The 27843-nt window shown below is 35.4% G+C and overlaps 2 protein-coding genes across 4 annotated transcripts in view; one reads left to right on the top strand and one right to left on the bottom strand.

Annotated features, from left to right (window-relative positions):
* Positions 1–12258: 12258 nt before the first annotated feature.
* On the bottom strand, positions 12259–14306 carry LOC139858002 (uncharacterized). 3 transcript variants are annotated; one of them, XM_071846858.1, is made up of 4 exons: positions 13656–14306; positions 13136–13520; positions 12427–12707; positions 12259–12331 (listed from the first exon to the last, which is right to left on the bottom strand). In XM_071846858.1, the coding sequence occupies exons 1-4, from the start codon at positions 13763–13765 to the stop codon at positions 12289–12291; spliced, it is 819 nt and encodes a 272-aa protein (XP_071702959.1). In that variant the 5' UTR covers positions 13766–14306; the 3' UTR covers positions 12259–12288. The 3 variants fall into 3 exon arrangements, with proteins under 3 accessions (XP_071702959.1, XP_071702960.1, XP_071702958.1); XM_071846859.1 differs by having other exon boundaries at positions 12276–12331; positions 12453–12707; XM_071846857.1 differs by lacking the exon at positions 12259–12331 and having other exon boundaries at positions 12366–12707.
* Positions 14307–15718: 1412 nt separating this feature from the next.
* The window catches only part of LOC139858414 (cytochrome b-c1 complex subunit Rieske-4, mitochondrial-like), a 53087-nt gene continuing 40962 nt past the window's right edge, over positions 15719–27843 (top strand). Inside the window, exon 1 of the mRNA XM_071847266.1 lies at positions 15719–15865. Coding sequence (XP_071703367.1) covers positions 15719–15865 — 147 coding nt within the window. The remainder of the gene's footprint in view (positions 15866–27843) is intronic.

The following is a 27843-nucleotide window of genomic DNA, read 5'->3' as shown; positions in this document are numbered from 1 at the left end:
GAATTGAAATTCTTCCAACCAAAATGCACACTTTGAAAACTTAGCGTACAATTCTTCTTTCCTCAATACTTCTAACACCTTTCTCAAATGTTTACCGTGTTCTTGGTCATTCTTTGAGTAAATAAGTATGTCATCAATGAAAACAATGACAAACTTGTCAAGGTATGGTCCACACACTCGGTTCATAAGGTCCATGAACACAGCTGGTTCATTAGTTAAACCAAACGGCATGACCATAAACTCGTAATGACCGTAACGTGTTCTGAAAGCAGTCTTTGGAATATCATCTTCTTTCACCCGCATTTGATGATACCCGGAACGTAAGTCAATCTTTAAATAAACAGACGAGCCTTGTAGTTGATCAAATAAGTCATCGATTCTCGGTAGTGGGTAGCGGTTCTTGATGGTAAGTTTGTTCAACTCTCGGTAGTCGATACACAACCTGAATGTACCATCTTTCTTCTTGACAAACAAAACAGGAGCTCCCCACGGTGATGTGCTTGGTCGAATGAAACCACGCTCTAAAAGTTCTTGTAATTGGCTTTGTAGTTCTTTCATCTCGCTGGGTGCGAGTCTGTAAGGAGCACGAGCTATTGGTGCAGCTCCTGGTACAAGATCTATTTGAAATTCAATGGATCGATGTGGGGGTAATCCCGGTAATTCTTTCGGAAATACATCAGGAAATTCTTTTGCGACGGGAACATCATTGATGCTCTTTTCTTCAGTTTGTACTTTCTCGACGTGTGCTAGAACAGCATAGCAACCTTTTCTTATTAGTTTTTGTGCCTTCAAATTACTAATAAGATGTAGCTTCGTGTTGCCCTTTTCTCCGTACACCATTAAGGGTTTTCCTTTTTCTCGTATAATGCGAATTGCATTTTTGTAACAAACGATCTCCGCTTTCACTTCTTTCAACCAGTCCATACCGATTATCACATCAAAACTCCCTAACTCTACTGGTATCAAATCAATCTTAAATGTTTCGCTAACCAGTTTAATTTCTCGATTCCGACATATATTATCTGCTGAAATTAATTTACCATTTGCTAATTCGAGTAAAAATTTACTATCCAAAGGCGTCAATGGACAACTTAATTTAGCACAAAAATCTCTACTCATATAGCTTCTATCCGCACCCGAATCAAATAAAACGTAAGCAGATTTATTGTCAATAAGAAACGTACCCGTAACAAGCTCCGGGTCTTCCTGTGCCTCTGCCGCATTAATATTGAAAACTCTTCCACGGCCTTGTCCATTCGTGTTCTCCTGGTTCGGGCAATTTCTAATAATGTGGCCCGGTTTTCCACATTTATAACAAACTACATTGGCATAACTTGCTCCGACACTACTTGCTCCGCCATTACTCGTTCCGACACCATTTGTTCCTTTCGTTCTATTAACCCCTGGTCCGTAGACCTCACACTTTGCCACGCTATGACCATTTCTTTTACACTTGTTGCAAAATTTGGTGCAGAACCTCGAGTGATTCTTTTCACACCTTTGGCATAGCTGCTTCTGATTGTTGTTGTTGTTGCGGTTATTATTGTTGTTGGGATGATTGTTGTAGTTGCTGTTGTTGTTGTTGTTGTTGTTGGGCCGTTTGTTGTAGTTGCGATTGATGTTGCGATTGTTGGGATAATTGTTGCGATTATTGTTGTAATTGCTGTTGTTGTTGTATTGGTGATTCTTATCACCGTTTTCCTCCCACTTTCTTTTGACTTGCTTCACATTGGCCTCTTCAGCAGTCTGTTCTTTAATTCTTTCTTCAATTTGGTTCACGAGTTTGTGAGCCATTCTACATGCCTGTTGTATGGAGGCGGGCTCGTGTGAACTTATATCTTCTTGGATTCTTTCCGGTAATCCTTTCACAAACGCGTCGATCTTCTCTTCCTCATCTTCGAATGCTCCCGGACACAATAGGCACAATTCTGTGAATCGTCTTTCGTACGTGGTAATATCAAATCCTTGGGTTCGTAACCCTCTAAGTTCTGTCTTGAGCTTATTGACCTCGGTTCTCGGACGGTACTTCTCGTTCATCAAGTGCTTGAATGCTGACCACGGTAGTGCGTACGCATCGTCTTGTCCCACTTGCTCTAGATAGGTATTCCACCATGTTAACGCAGAACCTGTGAAGGTATGCGTAGCGTACTTCACTTTGTCCTCTTCAGTACACTTACTTATGGCAAACACCGATTCGACCTTCTCGGTCCACCGTTTCAATCCGATCGGTCCTTCGGTTCCATCAAATTCCAAAGGTTTACAGGCAGTGAATTCTTTGTAGGTGCATCCTACACGATTTCCTGTACTGCTAGATCCAAGGTTATTGTTGGTATGTAGCGCAGCCTGTACTGCGGCTATGTTTGAAGCTAGAAAAGTACGGAATTCCTCTTCATTCATATTCACGGTGTGTCGAGTAGTCGGTGCCATTTCCTTCAAAATAGTCAAATGGAACAAGTTAATCATACAGAATATTAAGAGTAGTTAATAGTATTTCGTAGCATAATATGAACTCATTTATAAAAGCTTTTTCTTCATATTAGCGTTTTATAAGTTTAAATTCAGGTAGTACCTACCCGTTAAGTTCATACTTAGTAGCTAATATACAATTCAACTACTACAATTCTATATGAAAAACTGATTATAATAATATTTCGCGTTCAAACTTTTACACAATATTTTACAAACTTACAATACCGCTTATTTTACATATAGCATGAAATATAGCACACAATAAATTTGATACAAGATGGTTGTGAAGATAATTCTAGCTAGTACACAAGTCGTTCAGCAAAGGCAATAAAGACACGTAATTCATACGTCCAGAAACAAGTCATGCATTCTGGTTTTACTAGGACCACTTCCCATCCTTGGTCTTGTGCAACATAACCGTCATGGCCGTTGATAAGACAGCGTGTTGTAACGTCGTCAAAGGGACGAGGGTTACGTAATGTCCAACAGTCCCGTAATAATCTAAAAACCTCATTTCTTACCCCAATTACCGACTCCATCACTTGTGGAAACGTTTTGTTTAATAGTTGTAGCCCGATGTTCTTGTTCTCACTTTGGTGAGAAGCGAACATTACTAATCCAATAGCATAACATGCTTCTTTATGTTGCATGTTAGCCGCTTTTTCTAAATCACGAAGTCCAATATTCGGATATATTGAGTCAAAATAATTTCTTAACCCGTTGCGTAAAATAGCATTTGGGTTCCCCGCAATATATGCGTCAAAGTAAACACATCGTAACTTATGGGTTTCCCAATGTGATATCCCCCATCTTTCAAACGAGAGTCTCTTATAAACCAAGACATTCTTGGAACGTTCTTCGAATGTCTTACAAACTGATCTCGCCTTAAATAGTTGTGCCGAGGAATTCTGGCCGACTCTAGACAAGATTTCATCAATCATGTCTCCGGGTAGGTCTCTTAAAATATTGGGTTGTCTATCCATTTTGTGTTTTTAAACTGTAAAATAGACAAGAGTTAGATTCATAAAAAAAATACTTATTAATACAAGCAATTTTTACATATATCATAAAGCATAAGAACACTATATTACATATATTACACCACACGAATACAACTATCTTATTCCGACTCGCTCGTTTCTTCTTCTACAGTTTTGGTTCGTTTTGCCAAGTTTCTAGGGATATATGATGTTCCCCTAATACGAGCCGTAATTTTCCACATTGGTTTAGAAAAACCTGGTGGTTTAGAGGTTCCCGGGTCATTGTTACAACTTAAGGACTTCGGGGGTTGACGATACATATAAAGTTCATCGGGGTTGGAATTAGATTTCTCTATTTTTATGCTCTTTCCCTTATTATTTTCTTTTGCCTTTTTAAATTCAGTTGGGGTAATTTCTATAACATCATCGGAATTCTCGTCGGAATCCGATTCATCGGAGAATTGGTAATCCTCCCAATATTTTGCTTCCTTGGCGGAAACACCATTGACCATAATTAACCTTGGTCGGTTGGTTGAGGATTTTCTTTTACTTAACCGTTTTATTATTTCCCCCACCGGTTCTATTTCTTCATCCGGTTCCGATTCTTCTTCCGGTTCCGATTCTTCTTCCGGTTCCGACTCTTCTTCCGGTTCCTCTTCGGAAACTTGTGAATCAGTCCACGAATCATTCCAATTTACATTTGACTCTTCATTATTATTAGGTGAGTCAATGGAACTTGTTCTAGAGGTAGACATCTATCACATAATATCAAACGCGTTAAGAGATTAATATATCACATAATATTCACATGTTAAAAATATATAGTTTCCAACAAAATTTATTAAGCAATCATTTTTCAAGTAAACACGGTCGAAGTCCAGACTCACTAATGCATCCTAACAAACTCGATAAGACACACTAATGCAAAATTCTGGTTCTCTAAGACCAACGCTCGGATACCAACTGAAATGTCCCGTTCTTATTGATTAAAAACGTTCCATATTAATTGATTTCGTTGCGAGGTTTTGACCTCTATATGAGACGTTTTTCAAAGACTGCATTCATTTTAAAACAAACCATAACCTTTATTTCATCAATAAAGGTTTAAAAAGCTTTACGTAGATTATCAAATAATGATAATCTAAAATATCCTGTTTACACACGACCATTACATAATGGTTTACAATACAAATATGTTACAACAAAATAAGTTTCTTGAATGCAGTTTTTACACAATATCATACAAGCATGGACTCCAAATCTCGTCCTTATTTAAGTATGCGACAGCGGAAGCTCTTAATAATCACCTGAGAATAAACATGCTTAAAACGTCAACAAAAATATTGGTGAGTTATAGGTTTAACCTATATATATCAAATCATAATAATAGACCACAAGATTTCATATTTCAATACACATCCCATACATAGAGATAAAAATCATTCATATGGTGAACACCTGGTAACCGACATTAACAAGATGCATATATAAGAATATCCCCATCATTCCGGGACACCCTTCGGATATGATATAAATTTCGAAGTACTAAAGCATCCGGTACTTTGGATGGGGTTTGTTAAGCCCAATAGATCTATCTTTAGGATTCGCGTCAATTAGGGTGTCTGTTCCCTAATTCTTAGATTACCAGACTTAATAAAAAGGGGCATATTCGATTTCGATAATTCAACCATAGAATGTAGTTTCACTTACTTGTGTCTATTTTGTAAATCATTTATAAAACCTGCATGTATTCTCATCCCAAAAATATTAGATTTTAAAAATGGGACTATAACTCACTTTCACAGATTTTTACTTCGTCGGGAAGTAAGACTTGGCCACTGGTTGATTCACGAACCTATAACAATATATACATATATATCAAAGTATGTTCAAAATATATTTACAACACTTTTAATATATTTTGATGTTTTAAGTTTATTAAGTCAGCTGTCCTCGTTAGTAACCTACAACTAGTTGTCCATAGTTAGATGTACAGAAATAAATCGATAAATATTATCTTGAATCAATCCACGACCCAGTGTATACGTATCTCAGTATTGATCACAACTCAAACTATATATATTTTGGAATCAACCTCAACCCTGTATAGCTAACTCCAACATTCACATATAGAGTGTCTATGGTTGTTCCGAAATATATATAGATGTGTCGACATGATAGGTCGAAACATTGTATACGTGTCTATGGTATCTCAAGATTACATAATATACAATACAAGTTGATTAAGTTATGGTTGGAATAGATTTGTTACCAATTTTCACGTAGCTAAAATGAGAAAAATTATCCAATCTTGTTTTACCCATAACTTCTTCATTTTAAATCCGTTTTGAGTGAATCAAATTGCTATGGTTTCATATTGAACTCTATTTTATGAATCTAAACAGAAAAAGTATAGGTTTATAGTCGGAAAAATAAGTTACAAGTCATTTTTGTAAAGGTAGTCATTTCAGTCGAAAGAACGACGTCTAGATGACCATTTTAGAAAACATACTTCCACTTTGAGTTTAACCATAATTTTTGGATATAGTTTCATGTTCATAATAAAAATTATTTTCTCAGAATAACAACTTTTAAATCAAAGTTTATCATAGTTTTTAATTAACTAACCCAAAACAGCCCGCGGTGTTACTACGACGGCGTAAATCCGGTTTTACGGTGTTTTTCGTGTTTCCAGGTTTTAAATCATTAAGTTAGCATATCATATAGATATAGAACATGTGTTTAGTTGATTTTAAAAGTCAAGTTAGAAGGATTAACTTTTGTTTGCGAACAAGTTTAGAATTAACTAAACTATGTTCTAGTGATTACAAGTTTAAACCTTCGAATAAGATAGCTTTATATGTATGAATCGAATGATGTTATGAACATCATTACTACCTTAAGTTCCTTGGATAAACCTACTGGAAAAGAGAAAAATTGATCTAGCTTCAATGGATCCTTGGATGGCTCGAAGTTCTTGAAGCAGAATCATGACACGAAAACAAGTTCAAGTAAGATCATCACTTGAAATAAGATTGTTATAGTTATAGAAATTGAACCAAAGTTTGAATATGATTATTACCTTGTATTAGAATGATAACCTACTGTAAGAAACAAAGATTTCTTGAGGTTGGATGATCACCTTACAAGATTGGAAGTGAGCTAGCAAACTTGAAAGTATTCTTGATTTTATGAAACTAGAACTTGTAAAATATATGAAGAACACTTAGAACTTGAAGATAGAACTTGAGAGAGATCAATTAGATGAAGAAAATTGAAGAATGAAAGTGTTTGTAGGTGTTTTTGGTCGTTGGTGTATGGATTAGATATAAAGGATATGTAATTTTGTTTTCATGTAAATAAGTCATGAATGATTACTCATATTTTTGTAATTTTATGAGATATTTCATGCTAGTTGCCAAATGATGGTTCCCACATGTGTTAGGTGACTCACATGGGCTGCTAAGAGCTGATCATTGGAGTGTATATACCAATAGTACATACATCTAAAAGCTGTGTATTGTACGAGTACGAATACGGGTGCATACGAGTAGAATTGTTGATGAAACTGAACGAGGATGTAATTGTAAGCATTTTTGTTAAGTAGAAGTATTTTGATAAGTGTATTGAAGTCTTTCAAAAGTGTATAAATACATATTAAAACACTACATGTATATACATTTTAACTGAGTCGTTAAGTCATCGTTAGTCGTTACATGTAAATGTTGTTTTGAAACCTTTAGGTTAATGATCTTGTTAAATGTTGTTAACCCAATGTTTATAATATCAAAAGAGATTTTAAATTATTATATTATCATGATATTATGATGTACGAATATCTCTTAATATGATATATATACATTAAATGTCGTTACAACGATAATCGTTACATATATGTCTCGTTTCAAAATCATTAAGTTAGTAGTCTTGTTTTTACATATGTAGTTCATTGTTAATATACTTAATGATATGTTTAATTATCATAATATAATGTTAACTATATATATAACCATATATATATCATCATATAGGTTTTACAAGTTTTAACGTTCGTGAATCACCGGTCAACTTGGGTGGTCAATTGTCTATATGAAACATATTTCAATTAATCAAGTCTTAACAAGTTTGATTGCTTAACATGTTGGAAACATTTAATCATGTAAATATCAATCTCAATTAATATATATAAACATGGAAAAGTTCGGGTCACTACAAGATGCGAGTCGAATTCAACGCCGCGCGCAAAGCTTGCGCACAACATTGAACGATATATACGAGCTGAGTTCAACGCCATGCACCGTACCTGCGCATACCATTGAACGATAGTTGCGAGCTGAGTTCAACGCCATGCACCGTACCTGCGCATACCATTGAACTGGGGGACTTAATGATACGCATACCCGATCAGCTCGTGTAGCGCATCAAACAACATCGCCACTTGGATTTACAAGGGTGCGCGCTAAGGCATAGAGCGCTATACTCACAACCATGGCGCCAGTCCCATCCGCGCACATTGGCAGCGTCCACATGTCAGACGATGCTGTAGCTGGCAGAGGACACCTGGCAGACAGAAGGTCAGAACCGACAAGAACACTTTTTACTTTTGTCGGATCAACTCGCTTGAAGACGTACTATTTGCAGGCCACGATCCTTTAACCTTATTACGTAGCGATAAAAGACAAGAAAAGTTATCCTATAAATACAAGACTTCGTCCACAGAACAAAGGACCCCTGGATTTCACTTTTCACACATACATAGTCTAAGAACAGCAGTGCATATCGCAACTATACCCGCGCTACCGGACTCATAGCATTACACTAGACATCCTTGATATACAGGTAACGTTCCATGAACATAAACCCTACAACCCAGCGCGAGCCATCACTGACCGAACTACCTGCCGATGGTGGGTCTATGTTTAACCACCCCCGCTGAGATCCTCATCTCGCAGGGGGTTATTCACGGTACTCCGGACCGGTGAGTTAAACTCAATTGACCCTTAAATCCCCCCTCAATGATGTCAAGCATGGACCGAACCCGACCAGATTACTCTATGCTTGATCACTAGGGTCATGTCGATCGTTACATATAAGTATATAAATTGTTTTCCTTCTTAATCCGTCCAAGTATGAACGAAAAAACTATATTGAGAACTCTTTTCTAAATCCGTCGTTCCCATAGAATTCTTTTAAATTATTTTTTTCAATGATCACTTTTCCTTTTCAAAGAAACTAGAGAACAAAGAAATAGCCTTGTTTGTTTATTCTTATTTTGTTTATCCTTAAAAAACTGTAAACAAAATAAAAACAATCTATTTCTTTCTCTCATCTTAGACGGATCCTAACCGAGCGTCACTTTTCCTCCGTCATCCTAGTTGGCAAGTTGTTTGACGCCCTTGACGCCCCGGGCGTCAGTCGAAAAGTTGACGGATCAATAAAGTGGTGTCAAATATTTTTCAGCCAATCAGATTTCACCACATAGTTTTATATATTACGGAGTATTAATTAATAAATTACTAGTTAAAGACCCGCGAATTCGCGGGGATCTTTTTGGAGTTGATATAATGACGATGTTAGATAACGATAGTTGCGATGTAATAGTAATGAAAGACAAAAATAAACTATCTATATCAAGAGACAAATATCGAATGAAGTTCTTCATTAGAATAAAATAATGACAGTAAAGTCAAAAACAATAATAAGAATTTGATTGTCTATAACAATAAGTATGATGGATAATATGTAATGTGATATGATAAGTGTACTTTGATAGATCTAGTAGTCATTTTTTTCTCTAAGTTTTGAGTCTTGTTAGGTACTCCATAGTAGTCATGGATAGTGAATACATCCATAGCTTGTTTTCTTGGGATGATTATCTTTCAGATCTCCTTTAAAGCGTTTTCACGTAGCTGATTAGCCTGTAAAATTAATAAACAATTCCTTATGATATACATGTGTAATGTGACGTACTAAGATAATCTGGTATCTTCAAGACATAATCTAAAACAGAAGCTCATTACACAAATGGCTTCAATTAACTAGCCCATGTAACCTGCCCAATTTATCATGTGTACTAAGTACACACGTAAACATTTGAATAGTTTTTGGTAGGGTTCTACTACTAAACGAATTTAATTGTCTTGTACCACTAAAACAAAAAGTAGTTGAGTACCGATTTCGATTACGTATTTCTTTTATTAATGTATTAAGTAAACGTAGATAGAAGTAGATCACAAATTGCAGATTGATCATCACACAGAGTTCATATTTTTAGATACCGCAAGTATAGTCACATACTTTATTTATTCTCAATAAATAGGTAAACAATTAGAATGACCAAATTACGCGTTTCATGATTATTTATCAATGAATACTTGATATTATAGTTAATAATACTAATGGATTAAAATCATCACGAAAATGATTCCCATATTATAATTGTTGTTGATGTTATCCTCCGGAGTTCAGGAAATCAACTATTTTACGTTTAAGAACAATTAAACAAATGCACAAAGATTGTAAGCAAATAATACAATTTAAAAACTTTAGTCGCATGATCGAATAAACACAAGTAAGATATGTTACCAATTTAAAGGAACAATTACTCCAATAAATATAAACCCTAACCATAAACTCTAAACTCTAAACCCAAAACCCTAGAATCTAAACCCTAAACCCTAACCCAAATCCTAAACCCTAAATCTAAACCCAAAACCCTGCACCTTAGAATCTAAACCATAAACCCTAAATCTAAACGCAAAACCCTACACTCTAAACCCTAAAATCTAAACCCTAAACACTAAATCTAAACCGTAAACCTAAACTCTAAATCCTACACCCTAAATCTAAACGCTAAACCCTGAACCCTAACCTAAACCCTAAAAACTCTAAACCCTAACCCTAAGCCCTAAAATATAAACCCCAAACCCTAGAATCTAAACCCTAAACCTAAACCCTAAACCCTAAATCTAAACCCAAAACCCTACATATTGTAATGAGTTACTTTCAATGATAACACAAATAAATAATATAAGATTTCAAATGTTTAAAAATATAAATAAAAAAACCACCCATATTGACACGTTTGGGGATCACGTTCTGTTCTTGCCCTTTTGGGCAATTTATGTACATCAAGATACACTCCTCTTACGATGCAACCCCTCGAATAAGAAGTGGCCATTACTGCCAATAAACACAAGGAAATCCGAGTTCAATTAGTTTAATTTAGAAATCAAATTGATAACTGAATAATAATTCTAAAACTAATAATAATAACTCTCACTACTACAGAAAAAGTTAAGTAGACGCAGAGGCGGAGCTAGGAATTGTTGTTGAGGGGGGCTCGAGTTATTGAAACAACAAAAATTCTATACGACGTTGTATAAAAATTTAGAATGTGTACAAAAATTACATAGTATACTGATGACATATGACAGTTTTTGAGACAAACTTAACCTCTACTTTCAACTTATTTTATAATTTATTTATTTAATATTTTACAAATAATAATCATTTTGTACAGGTACATTGTTTAGTAAATAAAGCTAAGAATGGAATATTTGTAATTTTTGATAATATATATAACCCGTATCTATCTCTTATTTACTTATACATCTATTTAAATTTAAACTGAATTTTAAATGACATATATGTAAATTGATGGGCTAAAATCGAATATATAATACTAGTTGAAGGGTCATAAACGAAAAAATAATACAAACGGACAAAAGTTACATCTCTCCTAACTTTCATCCCCAAACTTACATCTCAAAGCCACCTGCAACTTTTAAAAGCATTTGCAAATCGATCTATATCTCAAAGCTTTTACTATAAAAACACACTGAGATACCGACTAATCCTCCACAGTTGAGGGTGGCTGAGCACCCACAAGCCTCCCTACTAGCTCCGCCTCTGAGTAGACGTGTTCAAAAACATGTCTAAATAATCTTTTTGACGTGTTTTTGAACACGTCTACATAGATCATGTCTAATCCTGCACCATTGATTATTGTGCTTCAAAAGGCATCCGAGGTTAGAATTTATATTCCTAACATCTCATTAGCATGCTAATCGTGATTTTCTGCTGGTATTGCGTCTCTTTCTTAACCGAAATTATTGATTTGGGATCAAAAGTGAGTTATTGTTTAGTTTTCGGTGGAAGACGCAAGAATAGAGTGATGAAGGTGATTTCCAGAAATTGATGTAATCTTTGAATGAAACTGAATTTCACGGATCAATCTTTTAACTGATAACTACTAAATCACCATAAATTGATTATTGATTACAAGCTCTAAAACTCACTATATTCCATATAAATCATGATGAACAGGAACCTTATTTTCTAACAAAAATTTAAGTGTAAATCCATTCGTACCTTGAAATAAACCAAACTTTAACATTAGAGATTAATCCTAAACCATAAAACTAAGCTTCGAAAACACTTATGTCAATCTCACAACACATATATATAAGAAACTCTCCATCTTTGACTACTCGATTAAACGTCAAAATAATGATCAATGGAGTCAACGATAGAATTAGATACTATAACTCTCCAGATTCGTTCACTTGATCATCCCAAGGCTATCTGAACTTTCAATTTGATCTAAAGAATACATAAGTATCTCCCCCGACCTCTTCCTGCTGACTTTCTTAAAAGTCAACAATGATGAACTGTATATAGCTATTAGCTATATCTAATCTAATTAAGCCCTTATTCTAAAACACCAAATGCTGGTTTTGTTAATTTACACTACATGAATGTTATGTACAGAGAAATATGAGTGTGGTTCGAATGCTTTAAAGAAATACCTTATTTTCACTCATCTTGTGCTCGAATTTCACAAGCTAGTAATGTATTTCCTTCTAAACGAATTAATTATCCTGATGACCATCAAATAAACAAAAATATTCATAATGAGAAACAATTAAATTAAACTTCGTATGAATACAAAATGGGATATAAATAAAAAAACAACCCTTGCTTAAGATCAACTGATGACACGTTCAAGTCTTTTAATGTTTTTATAATGGAAGTAATGGTTTTTATCATGAGTATGGAAGAGGGTACAGATAGTTTTCTCTGTACAAATACGATATAATGGTGAAGTAATTCGGATTGAGCTGTGAGGATATTAAGGGCGTCCTTGCGAGCATAAGTGGACGAGACTAATGAATCTGTGGATTCATGTAACGATCGACATATAAATTCGATGAATTCACTAATCTGTTGCTCCGAAAGTTCTCCACCAATTGTAGCCTTCCATAGAGAAAAAAAATCATGTTAAATAAAGTTACAGATAAAGTCTTTAGAACAAGGAGTCAAAGTCGGGTTGGGAAACAAGTCAAACCAATTTGGGTTAAACGGGTCAATTTTAGTATGGGAAAAAGCAGGCAGGGTTGACCCACAAACACTTGCTGTAGCCAAATTTTCAAAACAAGTAAAGTGTTAATAATGGTTACAGGAAAAATATTACAATAATAATAATAATCTAATTGACTGTTTCCCCCTCTGGCTACAAAGTTTACCAGGTCCAGTAGACCTTTTTGAGATAGAAATGTAACTCAAATTAACCAATTCATAAGCAAATGGGTTTAAATGGCTACCTCTATTCAGTAACAAAGTTTAGTAAAAATGTTCACACATAGAACGTAAGTTGAAGAGCAATTAAGATCATGATAACTTACATCTTCATCATACAAAGGCAACAGTGTTGACAACGCCTTCAAAGCTAAAGTTTTTGAGTTACCGAGCAACATCATAGAGTTCACGTTTTTCAACTGAGACAACATAGTTTTTGCAACTGTTATTAAGCCTTCCCAATCTGAGGTAAGCCATGAATCTATTCCTAAATCCTTTTCTAGACGCGTGTAGTCGAATAATAAGATATCCTTAGCATGAATTGACACGTCACCAACATCCTTATTCTGGTAAGTTTCTAGAAAGTTGGATTCGATCAGAAATTGGAATAGTTCTTTGAATAACTTATGTTCAATCTTACGACCTTCGTATTCGCCTTGTATGTGGTAATACAGGTCACTCAATATCAAACTCTTTGGATTCTTCCCTTCACTGTCAAACATACCAAATAAATTTCTAAGCACAAACACTTAAATAAAAGGACCCAAATCACGACTAGCCTTAATTCAGATCACGATCATATTTCTAACAAAAAAAAAAAAAAAAAAACTAAATCCGAAATCTTACCACATATTCTGATGGGGCACGAAGGTTGAGAAGAATAGGTTGAGAAAGAAAAGTTTGACGAGCGTTGACGCAAAACTGACGGATCTCAGATAACTGCACTTGGTTTCCATTTCTCCCTTCTAATGAACTGTTTAATTTTTTACATCACCATTTGCATCTTATACTAACGAAATGTATAATTCTTTACATTGGTAGGGCGGGTAATATCCAAAGACAAGTCCTGATAAGATCCAAAGGATAGGTGGCTGTAGCAGCTGTAATCCAAGACATTCCACCACCAATAAAGTGCACACAATCATATGCAGCTGCACATAATGAACAAAAAAAGTTAACATGCGATACTACATCATACAAAACCCTAACCACGAGATATAATTGATTCACTTTTTTTTACTGCTCATAATCGTAAAAGTTAACAGCCGTATACGGAAGTCGATGAGCAATAGTAACGAAATTTCCTTTCTAATAAGCCCTGAAACCCTCTTCATTAACAATACGCATTGCTTCCGTCGATATGCATGGCCTGCTCAACAGTGCTACATCAGAATGCATACCTTGAACAACAATTCAAATCAAAATCAACGATTGAAACAATTAAGGACAAATCAAACTCCATTTTATAAGCCCGCAGTCTCGAGAATCAGCATAACCATCCAATTTCAAATTATAGCTTCAGTCGAAATCAATAACGATTATAAGCATTAAGTATTAAATTAAACACCAAATGTATACATAAATGTAAAAAGTATAATTATCTGAGATAGAATAGTGAGGCGAGCGAGTGGTGCCGTCATCGAAATACGATCCTATTTAGGAACCCTATTCAAAAATTTATAAGAGGTGTAGTCGTAATTGGAGATTAAAATGAGTGGAAATCTTCCAAAAATTAAAATTACTTAAACTTACCAGTTTGATAAATTTCCAATCTGAAGAACTCCTATGCATCGATGTGGTCTTCCATCGATTGTTATTTTTATTGGAAATAATAATCCAAATACACAACCACAAGCTTTTGAAAGAAAGCAAACAGAGTTAGCACTTACCGATAGAAGCTTTCGAGATTCAGTCAAGCCCAAGATCATCTACTTGAAGTGATCGGGATCTATTGCAGCTTAAAATATGTATTTATATTAAATATATAAATAAATATAATAAATGTAAACTATACCTGTTAATCTGGAACTCAACATAACAAAAAGTTGGATGACGATTTGATGATTAAACTTTGGGACTGAATTGAGCTTGAGATTACCAAGACCGTTTATCTTCAACATGTTTAAATTCTCCCATCTTCATCCCGAATTCAGGGCCAACATCTGATTCATAACTTTTGATGCTTCAGTATTATAAATAATTTATTCCCAACGCATACATAAACTAATTAACACAAAAAGCGATTGATTAAATATAAAACAAAATAGATGTAAATTATAAGAATATACTGTAGTACCTCTATTTTGTATGAAAATTTGATTGATGATTAAACCGTGGCACTAAAACATATCAAGGATAAATTGTTTATCGTTTACTACAGTATAGCGGCTTTCAATTCGAGTTCTAGTAATAGCTTTTTTTTATGATGATTTGATAAGCGTAGATAATTTGGAGGAGGAAGTTAGGGTTTTTTTTTTTTTTTTTTCTCTGAGTGCAGTGAATGAAATTCGTGAGCTTACTTTGTTAATTTTCTACCGTGTTTTAGAGTTAAGGGTATTTTAGGATGTGTGTTTTATTAGTTAATATTAATGGATATTATAATATAATGTAATTTTTTAATTTAATGGTAATTAAGGGAGTTTTGAAAACATTTATTAGCTAATCGAGATTCTCTTTTAATGTATATAGGGATAGTGATAGTGATATAGGGATAGGGATAGTGATAGGGATAGTGATAGTGATAGTGATATAGTGATATACTCAACTACTAATAATATTTTACCACATCACCTATTCACAAATTTAACCCTCAAATCTGACACTCGTGGCTACATCACCAAAAGTACACATTTTCCCCCTTTCCCAGAAACCCCAAATTTGAAATCATTTACGCTCTGAAATCAACAAACATGTTGCGAGTCGCCGGGCGGAGATGCTCGTCTCTTTCGTCGTGGTGGTCGTCAGCTCCGGCCATCATGTCTCGCAATCCAATCAACGGTTGCGTCGGAGCTGATTCTACATCCGATTCTTCCAGAGATCTAATCCTTTATATCTCAGTTTCTCGCTCTTGCATCATATCAAGGTCTGTCGCTTTTATTTCTGATCATTTTTGTATATAATTGTACGGATTATTTTATTTTATTCAGATTTATACGATCGGATTGTTAATTTACGACCTTGTATGGAAACACTTAATGGTCTTATCAGATTTTGTTGCTCTTCATCAGCTCGTACACATTTCTAAATTAATAAATCGTTTTGGTTAATAATTGCAATCCTATGGTGTATTGTGACTTGCTCTAGGTTTAAAGAACCAAATTTTGTTAGTGTTTACGAATCCAACTAATTTATTAGACTTTTGGTTTCTTTTGCTCGTTAATTGATACGTCGATTGATAATGATATTCATTTGTTTCAACATATGTATTGACTGCCACTCTGTTTTTAATATTTGTAGATGTTAATATGCTGTTTTTATGGATTTTGCATGACCATTGTATAAATTATCTCATTGTGACTTTGATTTAATCAAAAACCTCTTTTATTATGATTATCATATATCATATTTTGCCGGAGTTGGTAAATGTATATACTTTGTATGGTTTGTTGGTGGAATCATGTAAGAGTCTTGGGCATTAATGTAAAAGGAATAGATAGGTGACCAAAGGGTCAATGGCCTAGCGGTATTGAGGTGCCGTTCTGATCTTGAGGTCATGGGTCCAGGTCCTGGGATGGACATTATGTATATATCCATGTAAAAAAATCGTGTTGAGCGTGTGTGTTTGCCTTTAAAAAAAAGGAATAGATAGGTAAATGGTTTGTGCTATGTCTCTTTTCAGATGAAAGTCTTTGTAGTTTTTTTTTTTTTTTTTTTTTGGTAAAGGGTTTTACCCGGTAAATATTATTAAAAATAATAATAAAAGATACAAATAAGGACAACGACCCCAAGCGCACCTTGCGGCCTCACAAACAACCAAAAAACCAAGCTAAAACCTACTTACAAAAGGAACTAGCAGAACCAAAACACCTACCACCCGCCTAACCCAAAACCACAACCTATAACCATCCCGATTTCATGCCAAACGTAGTTCTTTCTTTAGACACTTTTGCTGCCATAAACTCGGCTATCAGATTCAACATCGCTCTCTTCATCAATAAGATTATATGCTTCTTTATTCAGGGCTTCGAACGAGTTACGAATTTTCACTTGTGGACCCTTACTGGTCCCAACTTCCGAATTTCTCTTGTCATTAGTAGCAACCTTCGGCAAGACATTAGTAGAATCAATATTTTTCTTCGGTCTATAAACCAATTTCTGCTTTGGCTTGCCTACACCAAAACTAACCCTCTGTTTGTTATTATCCTTGGACACCTCTTTAGCCACTTTCTTGCCAACTCTTTCAAACCCATTTTCATCTGTAGACTGATTACCCTCGGTAATTGTCACCTTTTTAGGACACTCAGAATCCTTGTGCCCAAATATTGCACAACATTTACACCGCGGGGGTTTCCATTCATATTCAATCTTTAAAGTTCAAACGGTTTTACTCTTCCCGTCAACACTCGGAATCGCCAGTTTAATATTATCCTTAAGCTCCTTATCCGACGATACTTCAATTAATGCTCGAGCAAAGCTAGGCCTACCCCACGACTCAAGACACATTGTGCTCGTGTATGAGTCCAGTCTCATCGGAGAACCAATATTCGATGCTATGACACTCAACCCGGTTTCCGCAAAGCCTGCAAGAGGAATATCATGGATTTTCACCCAAACCGGAACACGCGTTAAATCCTCCTTTGTTAATGGAACATCAGGAGACCATGCATTCAGAATAATAGGGATTGAACGAATAATCCATGGGCCTGATTCTAGCACTCCTTGTAATCCAGTTTCCGTAGCAAACTTAAAGAAGAAAAAACCCTTAGAATTCATCATTATTTTTTCCAGACCAAATTTCTTCCATACATTCGTTACATAATTTTTAACAACCGGATATGCTACTCGTTTATCAAGAAAATACCCATAAAGAGTATTATTGTACCTTTCATTCACTTCTAGAACAGACTCTAACGGCAACTCAACATCAATACCATCATCTAAAGCAACCGAGGGCCTTATAAACCTAAAATTTACAGTCTTCTTGTTTTCATTACCATTGACGGCACCCAAATAAGAAGATGTAAAATTGACCTTTTCAACCGCAATAGGAGGCTCTACAGGCCCATGTAAACCATCACGCGGAGACTCGGGACAACCACCATCAAGATAATCATCACATGAGACACTAGTCGTATTTATCTTGTCATCTTTGTTGTTATTGTTCATACCTGTACTAGCAAGAGATTTGGGTGTGTCTACTTTTTCCTTTAGGGAGCTATGCAATGGTGGAAATTCATTACGTACACCATCAGTAGCATCATGCTCATGAACATCTTTTTCTAACATATAAGAATAATTATCACTAAGTACCTTATACAAATTGTCACCATTATGTTGACTATCATTCAACAAGATTGGCAAGCCAGAAAGCGGATCCAGTTGTTGTTCTTTCAGATGTTGCTCAGCGTCCGATTCCTGATTCACCGATCGATTCGAATCATCACTCTCTTGTGCCGACTCATTCCCTTCGATAGTTCTGCTTCGTAAAACCCTAGTCGTCGTCTTGGTACCCGGTTTCTTTTTTTCCCCTCCAGAATCCTTCCCCATGAGGAAGAAAGATTGATGGGAACACCTTACGATTACAGATGACTTAGTATAAACACGATTAAAGAACGATTAACAAAAAATCGCCCCCTAAAATTGTGGAGACGGCTAGTTGTAGGTTTTTTAGTTATAGAAAAAAGGGACATTTGTTAAAGTTGTTAGGAAATAATCAAAAAGAGAAATGTGTTCAAATTGAACTTGTAAGGTAAAAAAAGAACACAGCAAAGAGAATACAGCAAAGAGAAAACCACGCCTTTCAATTTTATATGGTGTTTGCAAACCACAAACGAAATACGTATCTTTTGGGCTGACTTCCAGTCGTTCCACGTGGAGAAATTGTGGCGACCCGACAAAATCGTCATTGACGGCGCCGCTAACTTAGGTCCCGTTGCGTGGTCATAGTCCCTATATGAGACGCGTTTGACCAAAATTATGTCGCATTCATTTGAAACGTATAAGACTTACAAAGTTTAGTTTACAAAACCGTTCGACAACAAGTTTAAGTTTACAAAGGTATAAAGTATAAATGAAATAACTTGCGACATAATTAGTTTAAAATCACGGTTGCTATAAATAGCGTAAGTATGCAAACATTATGTTTAAATCCAAAGGTGCTATCACTAGCGTATATATGCATGTATGCTTGACCCCAAGCAAGTATGAGTGTACGCGGAAGCATGTATCAAATAGCCAAGTATGAACCTGAGAAACATATAGAAAACTGTCAACGAAAAACGTTGGTGAAATCATAGGTGTTTTAGTAAACGTTGTATTTGAACCACAAGATTTAGTATAAGATGATTATCAAAATCATTTGCATTCCAAAGTTGTTGTTTGTATCCCGGGCACCCAATTATCAAACTTAACTGTTTTGCACCCTTTGCGTAGTGTTAGAACATACACTAGACCCGAAAATATATTTCATCCGCTAACGGTAGCGAACCGTCCGAATGAAGCTCGTCAAGCCCATGTGATCACATAATATAAGTTCACGTTTACACCCTGCAAGTGTAACTAATGATAATTGAATTGAGGCTTTTTGTTCAAACCCGTACGTGGAATGTTCGTTTTCGTACTTGTGTTCAAAGTGTAATAGCATGATACGTATATGTTTCTCATCCCATAGTTTAAAGCATAAAAGTTATTTGAAAGATGGGACTATGATCTCACCTCGAGTGCACGAGTATAAAAGTACTTCACAAAGTAAACGTGTGCATGAAAGTTGCTTAGCCTTGACCTAAATAAGTAAGTTGTATCAATTAACCGGTTACGACACAAGGTCGGGTGAAATGTGTTCAATTAGTCCTATGGCTCGTTACGACTCGAATAGTATAGCATGTGAATCACGTTGTCAAGTTTCATGCAAGAATCATGTATAAAAGAAGATTAGAACGATTGCGTAAACGTTTGGTTAAGTTTGACAAAAAGTCAAACTTTGGTCGGTCAAGGTCAACAAAAAGTCAACACGTTCGGGTCGGGTCCCGAACTATTTTTCTGTGCTAATTATTCATATATAAGCATGTTGGAATAAGTTTCATGTGAATCGGAGGTCCATAGCGTGCCACACATTTTTTCGTATAATTGACAAGTAGGTCAGAACCTAGACACGCCTTAGGTCGCGCCGCGACCCAAGACTGCCGCGCCGCGGCATTTAACGTGTGCTGGTACCTGGTCAGTCTCAAATGTCCAAGTCTCAATTCAAAACTCTTTCAAGCATAAATCACAAACCGCTAACACTTAGAACTCGTATCTTATATCGTTGGAAAGCTCTTTTGACAAGGAATACAACTAACTACTTTTCACCAAGCAAAAAAATATCAATTACAATAATCGAAATCTCGTCAAGTGATCATTAAAGGTTTATTTTCAAAGTTTCAAGTTCATCAAATGCATTTTAAGTTTCGGGAATCCGATTCACACATATGATATGCCGTTTTGAAGGTAATGAAACATACATTACAACTATACACTTACAATTTACATTTCATGGCATTCATGAAATGTCCCATTCTTATTGATTAAAAACGTTCCATATTAATTGATTTCGTTGCGAGGTTTTGACCTCTATATGAGACGTTTTTCAAAGACTGCATTCATTTTAAAACAAACCATAACCTTTATTTCATCAATAAAGGTTTAAAAAGCTTTACGTAGATTATCAAATAATGATAATCTAAAATATCCTGTTTACACACGACCATTACATAATGGTTTACAATACAAAGATGTTACAACAAAATAAGTTTCTTGAATGCAGTTTTTACACAATATCATACAAGCATGGTGTAGTGAACCGAACTTTTCCATGTTTATATATATTAATTGAGATTGATATTTACATGATTAAATGTTTCCAACATGTTAAGCAATCAAACTTGTTAAGACTTGATTAATTGAAATAGGTTTCATATAGACAATTGACCACCCAAGTTGACCGGTGATTCACGAACGTTAAAACTTGTAAAAACTATATGATGACATATATATGGTTATATATATAGTTAACATGATATTATGATAAGTAAACATATCATTAATTATATTAACAATGAACTACATATGTAAAAACAAGACTACTAACTTAATGATTTTGAAACGAGACATATATGTAATGATTATCGTTGTATCGACATTTAATGTATATATATCATATTAAGAGATATTAGTACATCATAATATCATGATAATATAATAATTTAACATCTCTTTTGATATTATAAACATTGGGTTAACAACATTTAACAAGATCGTTAACCTAAAGGTTTCAAAACAACATTTACATGTAACGACTAACGATGACTTAACGACTCAGTTAAAATGTATATACATGTAGTGTTTTAATATGTATTCATACACTTTTGAAAGACTTCAAGACACTTATCAAAATACTTCTACTTAACAAAAATGCTTACAATTACATCCTCGTTCAGTTTCATCAACAATTCTACTCGTATGCACCCGTATTCGTACTCGTACAATACACAGCTTTTAGATGTATGTACTATTGGTATATACACTCCAATGATCAGCTCTTAGCAGCCCATGTGAGTCACCTAACACATGTGGGAACCATCATTTGGCAACTAGCATGAAATATCTCATAAAATTACAAAAATATGAGTAATCATTCATGACTTATTTACATGAAAACAAAATAACATATCCTTTATATCTAATCCATACACCAACGACCAAAAACACCTACAAACACTTTCATTCTTCAATTTTCTTCATCTAATTGATCTCTCTCAAGTTCTATCTTCAAGTTCTAAGTGTTCTTCATAAATTCCAAAAGTTCTAGTTTCATAAAATCAAGAATACTTTCAAGTTTGCTAGCTCACTTCCAATCTTGTAAGGTGATCATCCAACCTCACGAAATCTTTGTTTCTTATAGTAGTTTATCATTCTAATACAAGGTAATAATCATATTCAAACTTTGGTTCAATTTCTATAACTATAACAATCTTATTTCAAGTGATGATCTTACTTGAACTTGTTTTCGTGTCAAGATTCTGCTTCAAGAACTTCGAGCCATCCAAGGATCCATTGAAGCTAGATCCATTTTTCTCTTTTCCAGTAGGTTTATCCAAGGAACTTAAGGTAGTAATGATGTTCATAACATCATTCGATTCATACATATAAAGCTATCTTATTCGAAGGTTTAAACTTGTAATCACTAGAACATAGTTTAGTTAATTCTAAACTTGTTCGCAAACAAAAGTTAATCCTTCTAACTTGACTTTTAAAATCAACTAAACAGATGTTCTATATCTATATGATATGTTAACTTAATGATTTAAAACCTGGAAACACGAAAAACACCGTAAAACCGGATTTACGCCGTCGTAGTAACACCGCGGGCTGTTTTGGGTTAGTTAATTAAAAACTATGATAAACTTTGATTTAAAATTTGTTATTCTGAGAAAATGATTTTTATTATGAACATGAAACTATATCCAAAAATTATGGTTAAACTCAAAGTGGAAGTATGTTTTCTAAAATGGTCATCTAGACGTCGTTCTTTCGACTGAAATGACTACCTTTACAAAAACGACTTGTAACTTATTTTTCCGACTATAAACCTATACTTTTTCTGTTTAGATTCATAAAATATAGTTCAATATGAAACCATAGCAATTTGATTCACTCAAAACAGATTTAAAATGAAGAAGTTATGGGTAAAACAAGATTGGATAATTTTTCTCATTTTAGCTACGTGAAAATTGGTAACAAATCTATTCCAACCATAACTTAAACCATTATGTAATGGTCGTGTGTAAATAGGATATTTTAGATTATCATTATTTGATAATCTACGTAAAGCTTTTTAAACCTTTATTGATGAAATAAAGGTTATGGTTTGTTTTAAAATGAATGCAGTCTTTGAAAAACGTCTCATATAGAGGTCAAAACCTCGCAACGAAATCAATTAATATGGAATGTTTTTAATCAATAAGAACGGGACATTTCAGTTGGTATCCGAGCGTTGGTCTTAGAGAACCAGAATTTTGCATTAGTGTGTCTTATCGAGTTTGTTAGGATGCATTAGTGAGTCTGGACTTCGACCGTGTTTACTTGAAAAATGATTGCTTAACAAATTTTGTTGGAAACTATATATTTTTAACATGTGAATATTATGTGATATATTAATCTCTTAACGTGTTTGATATTATGTGATAGATGTCTACCTCTAGAACAAGTCCCATTGACTCACCTAATAATAATGAAGAGTCAAATGTAAATTGGAATGATTCGTGGACTGATTCACAAGTTCCCGAAGAGGAACCGGAAGAAGAGTCGGAACCGGAAGAAGAATCGGAACCGGAAGAAGAATCGGAACCGGATGACGAAATAGAACCGGTGGGGGAAATAATAAAACGGTTAAGTAAAAGAAAATCCTCAACCAACCGACCAAGGTTAATTATGGTCAATGGTGTTTCCGCCAAGGAAGCAAAATATTAGGAGGATTACCAATTCTCCGATGAATCGGATTCCGACGAGAATTCCGATGATGTTATAGAAATTACCCCAACTGAATTTAAAAAGGCAAAAGAAAATAATAAGGGAAAGGGCATAAAAATAGAGAAATCTAATTCCAACCCCGATGAACTTTATATGTATCGTCAACCCCCGAAGTCCTTAAGTTGTAACAATGACCCGGGAACCTCTAAACCACCAGGTTTTTCTAAACCAATGTGGATAACGACGGCTCGTATTAGGGGAACATCATATATCCCTAGAAACTTGGCAAAACGAACCAAAACCGAAGAAGAAGAAACAAGTGAGTCGGAATAAGATAGTTGTATTCGTGTGGTGTAATATAAGTAATATAGTGTGCTTATGCTTTATGATATATGTAAAAATTGCTTGTATTAATAAGTATTTTTTTTATGAATCTAACTCTTGTGTATTTTACAGTATAAAAGCACAAAATGGATAGACAACCCAATATTTTAAGAGACCTACCCGGAGACATGATTGATGAAATCTTGTCTAGAGTCGGTCAGAATTCTTCGGCACAACTATTTAAGGCGAGATCAGTTTGTAAGACATTCGAAGAACGTTCCAAGAATGCCTTGGTTTATAAAAGGCTTTCGTTCGAAAGATGGGGGATATCACATTGGGAAATTCATAAGTTACGATGTGTTTACTTTGACGCATATATTGCGGGGAACCCAAATGCTATTCTACGCAATGGGTTAAGAAATTATTTTGACTCAATATATCCGAATATTGGACTTCGTGATTTAGAAAAAGCGGCTAACATGCAACATAAAGAAGCATGTTATGCTTACGGATTAGTAATGTTCGCTTCTCACCAAAGTGAGAACAAGAACATCGGCCTACAACTATTAAACAAAACGTTCCCACAAGTGACGGAGTCGGTAATTGGGGTAAGAAATGAGGTTTTTAGATTGTTACGGGACTGTTGGACATTACGTAACCCTCGTCCCTTTGACGACGTTACAACACGCTGTCTTATCAACGGCCATAACGGTTATGTTCCACAAGACCAAGGATGGGAAGTAATCCTAGTAAAATCAGAATGCATGACTTGTTTCTGGACGTATGAATTACGTGTCTTTATTGCCTTTGCTGAACGACTTGTGTACTAGCTAGAATTATCTTCACAACCATCTTGTATCAAATTTATTGTGTGCTATATTTCATGCTATATGTAAAATAAGCGGTATTGTAAGTTTGTAAAATATTGTGTAAAAGTTTGAACGCGAAATATTATTATAATCAGTTTTTCATATAGAATTGTAGTAGTTGAATTGTATATTAGCTACTAAGTATGAACTTAACGGGTAGGTACTACCTGAATTTAAACTTATAAAACGCTAATATGAAGAAAAAGCTTTTATAAATGAGTTCATATTATGCTACGAAATACTATTAACTACTCTTAATATTCTGTATGATTAACTTGTTCCATTTGACTATTTTGAAGGAAATGGCACCGACTACTCGACACACCGTGAATATGAATGAAGAGGAATTCCGTACTTTTCTAGCTTCAAACATAGCCGCAGTACAGGCTGCGCTACATACCAACAATAACCTTGGATCTAGCAGTACAGGAAATCGTGTAGGATGCACCTACAAAGAATTTACTGCCTGCAAACCTTTGGAATTTGATGGAACCGAAGGACCGATCGGATTGAAACGGTGGACCGAGAAGGTCGAATCGGTGTTTGCCATAAGTAAGTGTACTGAAGAGGACAAAGTGAAGTACGCTACGCATACCTTCACAGGTTCTACGTTAACATGGTGGAATACCTATCTAGAGCAAGTGGGACAAGACGATGCGTACGCACTACCGTGGTCAGCATTCAAGCACTTGATGAACGAGAAGTACCGTCCCAGAACCGAGGTCAATAAGCTCAAGACAGAACTTAGAGGGTTACGAACCCAAGGATTTGATATTACCACGTACGAAAGACGATTCACAGAATTGTGCCTATTGTGTCCGGGAGCATTCGAAGATGAGGAAGAGAAGATCGACGCGTTTGTGAAAGGATTACCGGAAAGAATCCAAGAAGATATAAGTTCACATGAGCCCGCCTCCATACAACAGGCATGTAGAATGGCTCACAAACTAGTAAACCAGATTGAAGAAAGAATTAAAGAACAGACTGCTGAAGAGGCCAATGTGAAGCAAGTCAAAAGAAAGTGGGAGGAAAACGGTGATAAGAATCACCAATACAACAACAACAGCAATTACAACAATAATCGCAACAATTATCCCAACAATCGTAACATCAATCGCAACTACAATAAACGGCCCAACAACAACAACAACAACAATAACAACAACAACAACAACAACAGCAACTACAACAATCATCCCAACAACAATAATAACCGCAATAACAACAACAATCAGAAGCAGCTATGCCAAAGGTGTGAAAAGTATCACTCGGGGTTCTGCACCAAATTTTGCAACAAGTGTAAAAGAAATGGTCATAGCGCGGCGAAGTGTGAGGTCTACGGACCAGGGGTTAATAGAACGAAAGGAACAAATGGTGTCGGAACGAGTAATGGCGGAGCAAGTAGTGTCGGAGCAAGTTATGCCAATGTAGTTTGTTATAAATGTGGAAAACCGGGCCACATTATTAGAAATTGCCCGAACCAGGAGAACACTAATGGACAAGGCCGCGGAAGAGTTTTCAATATTAATGCGGCAGAGGCACAAGAAGACCCAGAGCTTGTTACGGGTACGTTTCTTATTGACAATAAATCTGCTTACGTTTTATTTGATTCGGGTGTGGATAGAAGCTATATGAGTAGAGATTTTTGTGCTAAATTAAGTTGTCCATTGACGCCTTTGGATAGTAAATTTTTACTCGAATTAGCAAATGGTAAATTAATTTCAGCAGATAATATATGTCGGAATCGATAAATTAAACTGGTTAGCGAAACATTTAAGATTGATTTGATACCAGTAGAGTTAGGGAGTTTTGATGTGATAATCGGTATGGACTGGTTGAAAGAAGTGAAAGCAGAGATCATTTGTTACAAAAATGCAATTCGCATTATACGAGAAAAAGGAAAACCCTTAATGGTGTACGGAGAAAAGGGCAACACGAAGCTACATCTTATTAGTAATTTGAAGGCACAAAAACTAATAAGAAAAGGTTGCTATGCTGTTCTAGCACACGTCGAGAAAGTACAAACTGAAGAAAAGAGCATCAATGATGTTCCCATTGCAAAAGAATTTCCCGATGTATTCCCGAAAGAATTACCGGGATTACCCCCACATCGATCCGTTGAATTTCAAATAGATCTTGTACCAGGAGCTGCACCAATAGCTCGTGCTCCTTACAGACTCGCACCCAGCGAGATGAAAGAACTGCAAAGCCAATTACAAGAACTTTTAGAGCGTGGTTTCATTCGACCAAGCACATCACCGTGGGGAGCTCCTGTTTTGTTTGTCAAGAAGAAAGATGGTACATTCAGGTTGTGTATCGACTACCGAGAGTTGAACAAACTTACCATCAAGAACCGCTACCCACTACCGAGAATCGACGACTTATTTGATCAACTACAAGGCTCGTCTGTTTATTCAAAGATTGACTTACGTTCCGGGTATCATCAAATGCGGGTGAAAGAAGATGATATTCCAAAGACTGCTTTCAGAACACGTTACGGTCATTACGAGTTTATGGTCATGCCATTTGGTTTAACTAATGCACCAGCTGTGTTCATGGACCTTATGAACCGAGTGTGTGGACCATACCTTGACAAATTTTTCATTGTTTTCATTGATGACATACTTATTTACTCAAAGAATGACCAAGAACACGGTGAACATTTGAGAAAGGTGTTAGAAGTATTGAGGAAGGAAGAATTGTACGCTAAGTTTTCAAAGTGTGCATTTTGGTTGGAAGAAGTTCAATTCCTCGGTCACATAGTGAACAAAGAAGGTATTAAGGTGGATCCGGCAAAGATAGAAACTGTTGAAAAGTGGGAAACCCCTAAAACTCCGAAACACATACGCCAGTTTTTAGGACTAGCTGGTTACTACAGAAGGTTCATCCAAGACTTTTCCAGAATAGCAAAACCCTTGACTGCATTAACGCATAAAGGGAAGAAATTTGAATGGAATGATGAACAAGAGAAAGCGTTTCAGTTATTGAAGAAAAAGCTAACTACGGCACCTATATTGTCATTGCCTGAAGGGAATGATGATTTTGTGATTTATTGTGATGCATCAAAGCAAGTTCTCGGTTTTGTATTAATGCAACGAACGAAGGTGATTGCTTATGCGTCTAGACAATTGAAGATTCACGAACAAAATTATACGACGCATGATTTGGAATTAGGC

This window comes from Rutidosis leptorrhynchoides, chromosome 7 (genome assembly GCF_046630445.1).
Source record: "Rutidosis leptorrhynchoides isolate AG116_Rl617_1_P2 chromosome 7, CSIRO_AGI_Rlap_v1, whole genome shotgun sequence".
NCBI lineage: Eukaryota > Viridiplantae > Streptophyta > Magnoliopsida > Asterales > Asteraceae > Rutidosis > Rutidosis leptorrhynchoides.
This window is presented reverse-complemented; position numbering and strand designations above follow the sequence as displayed.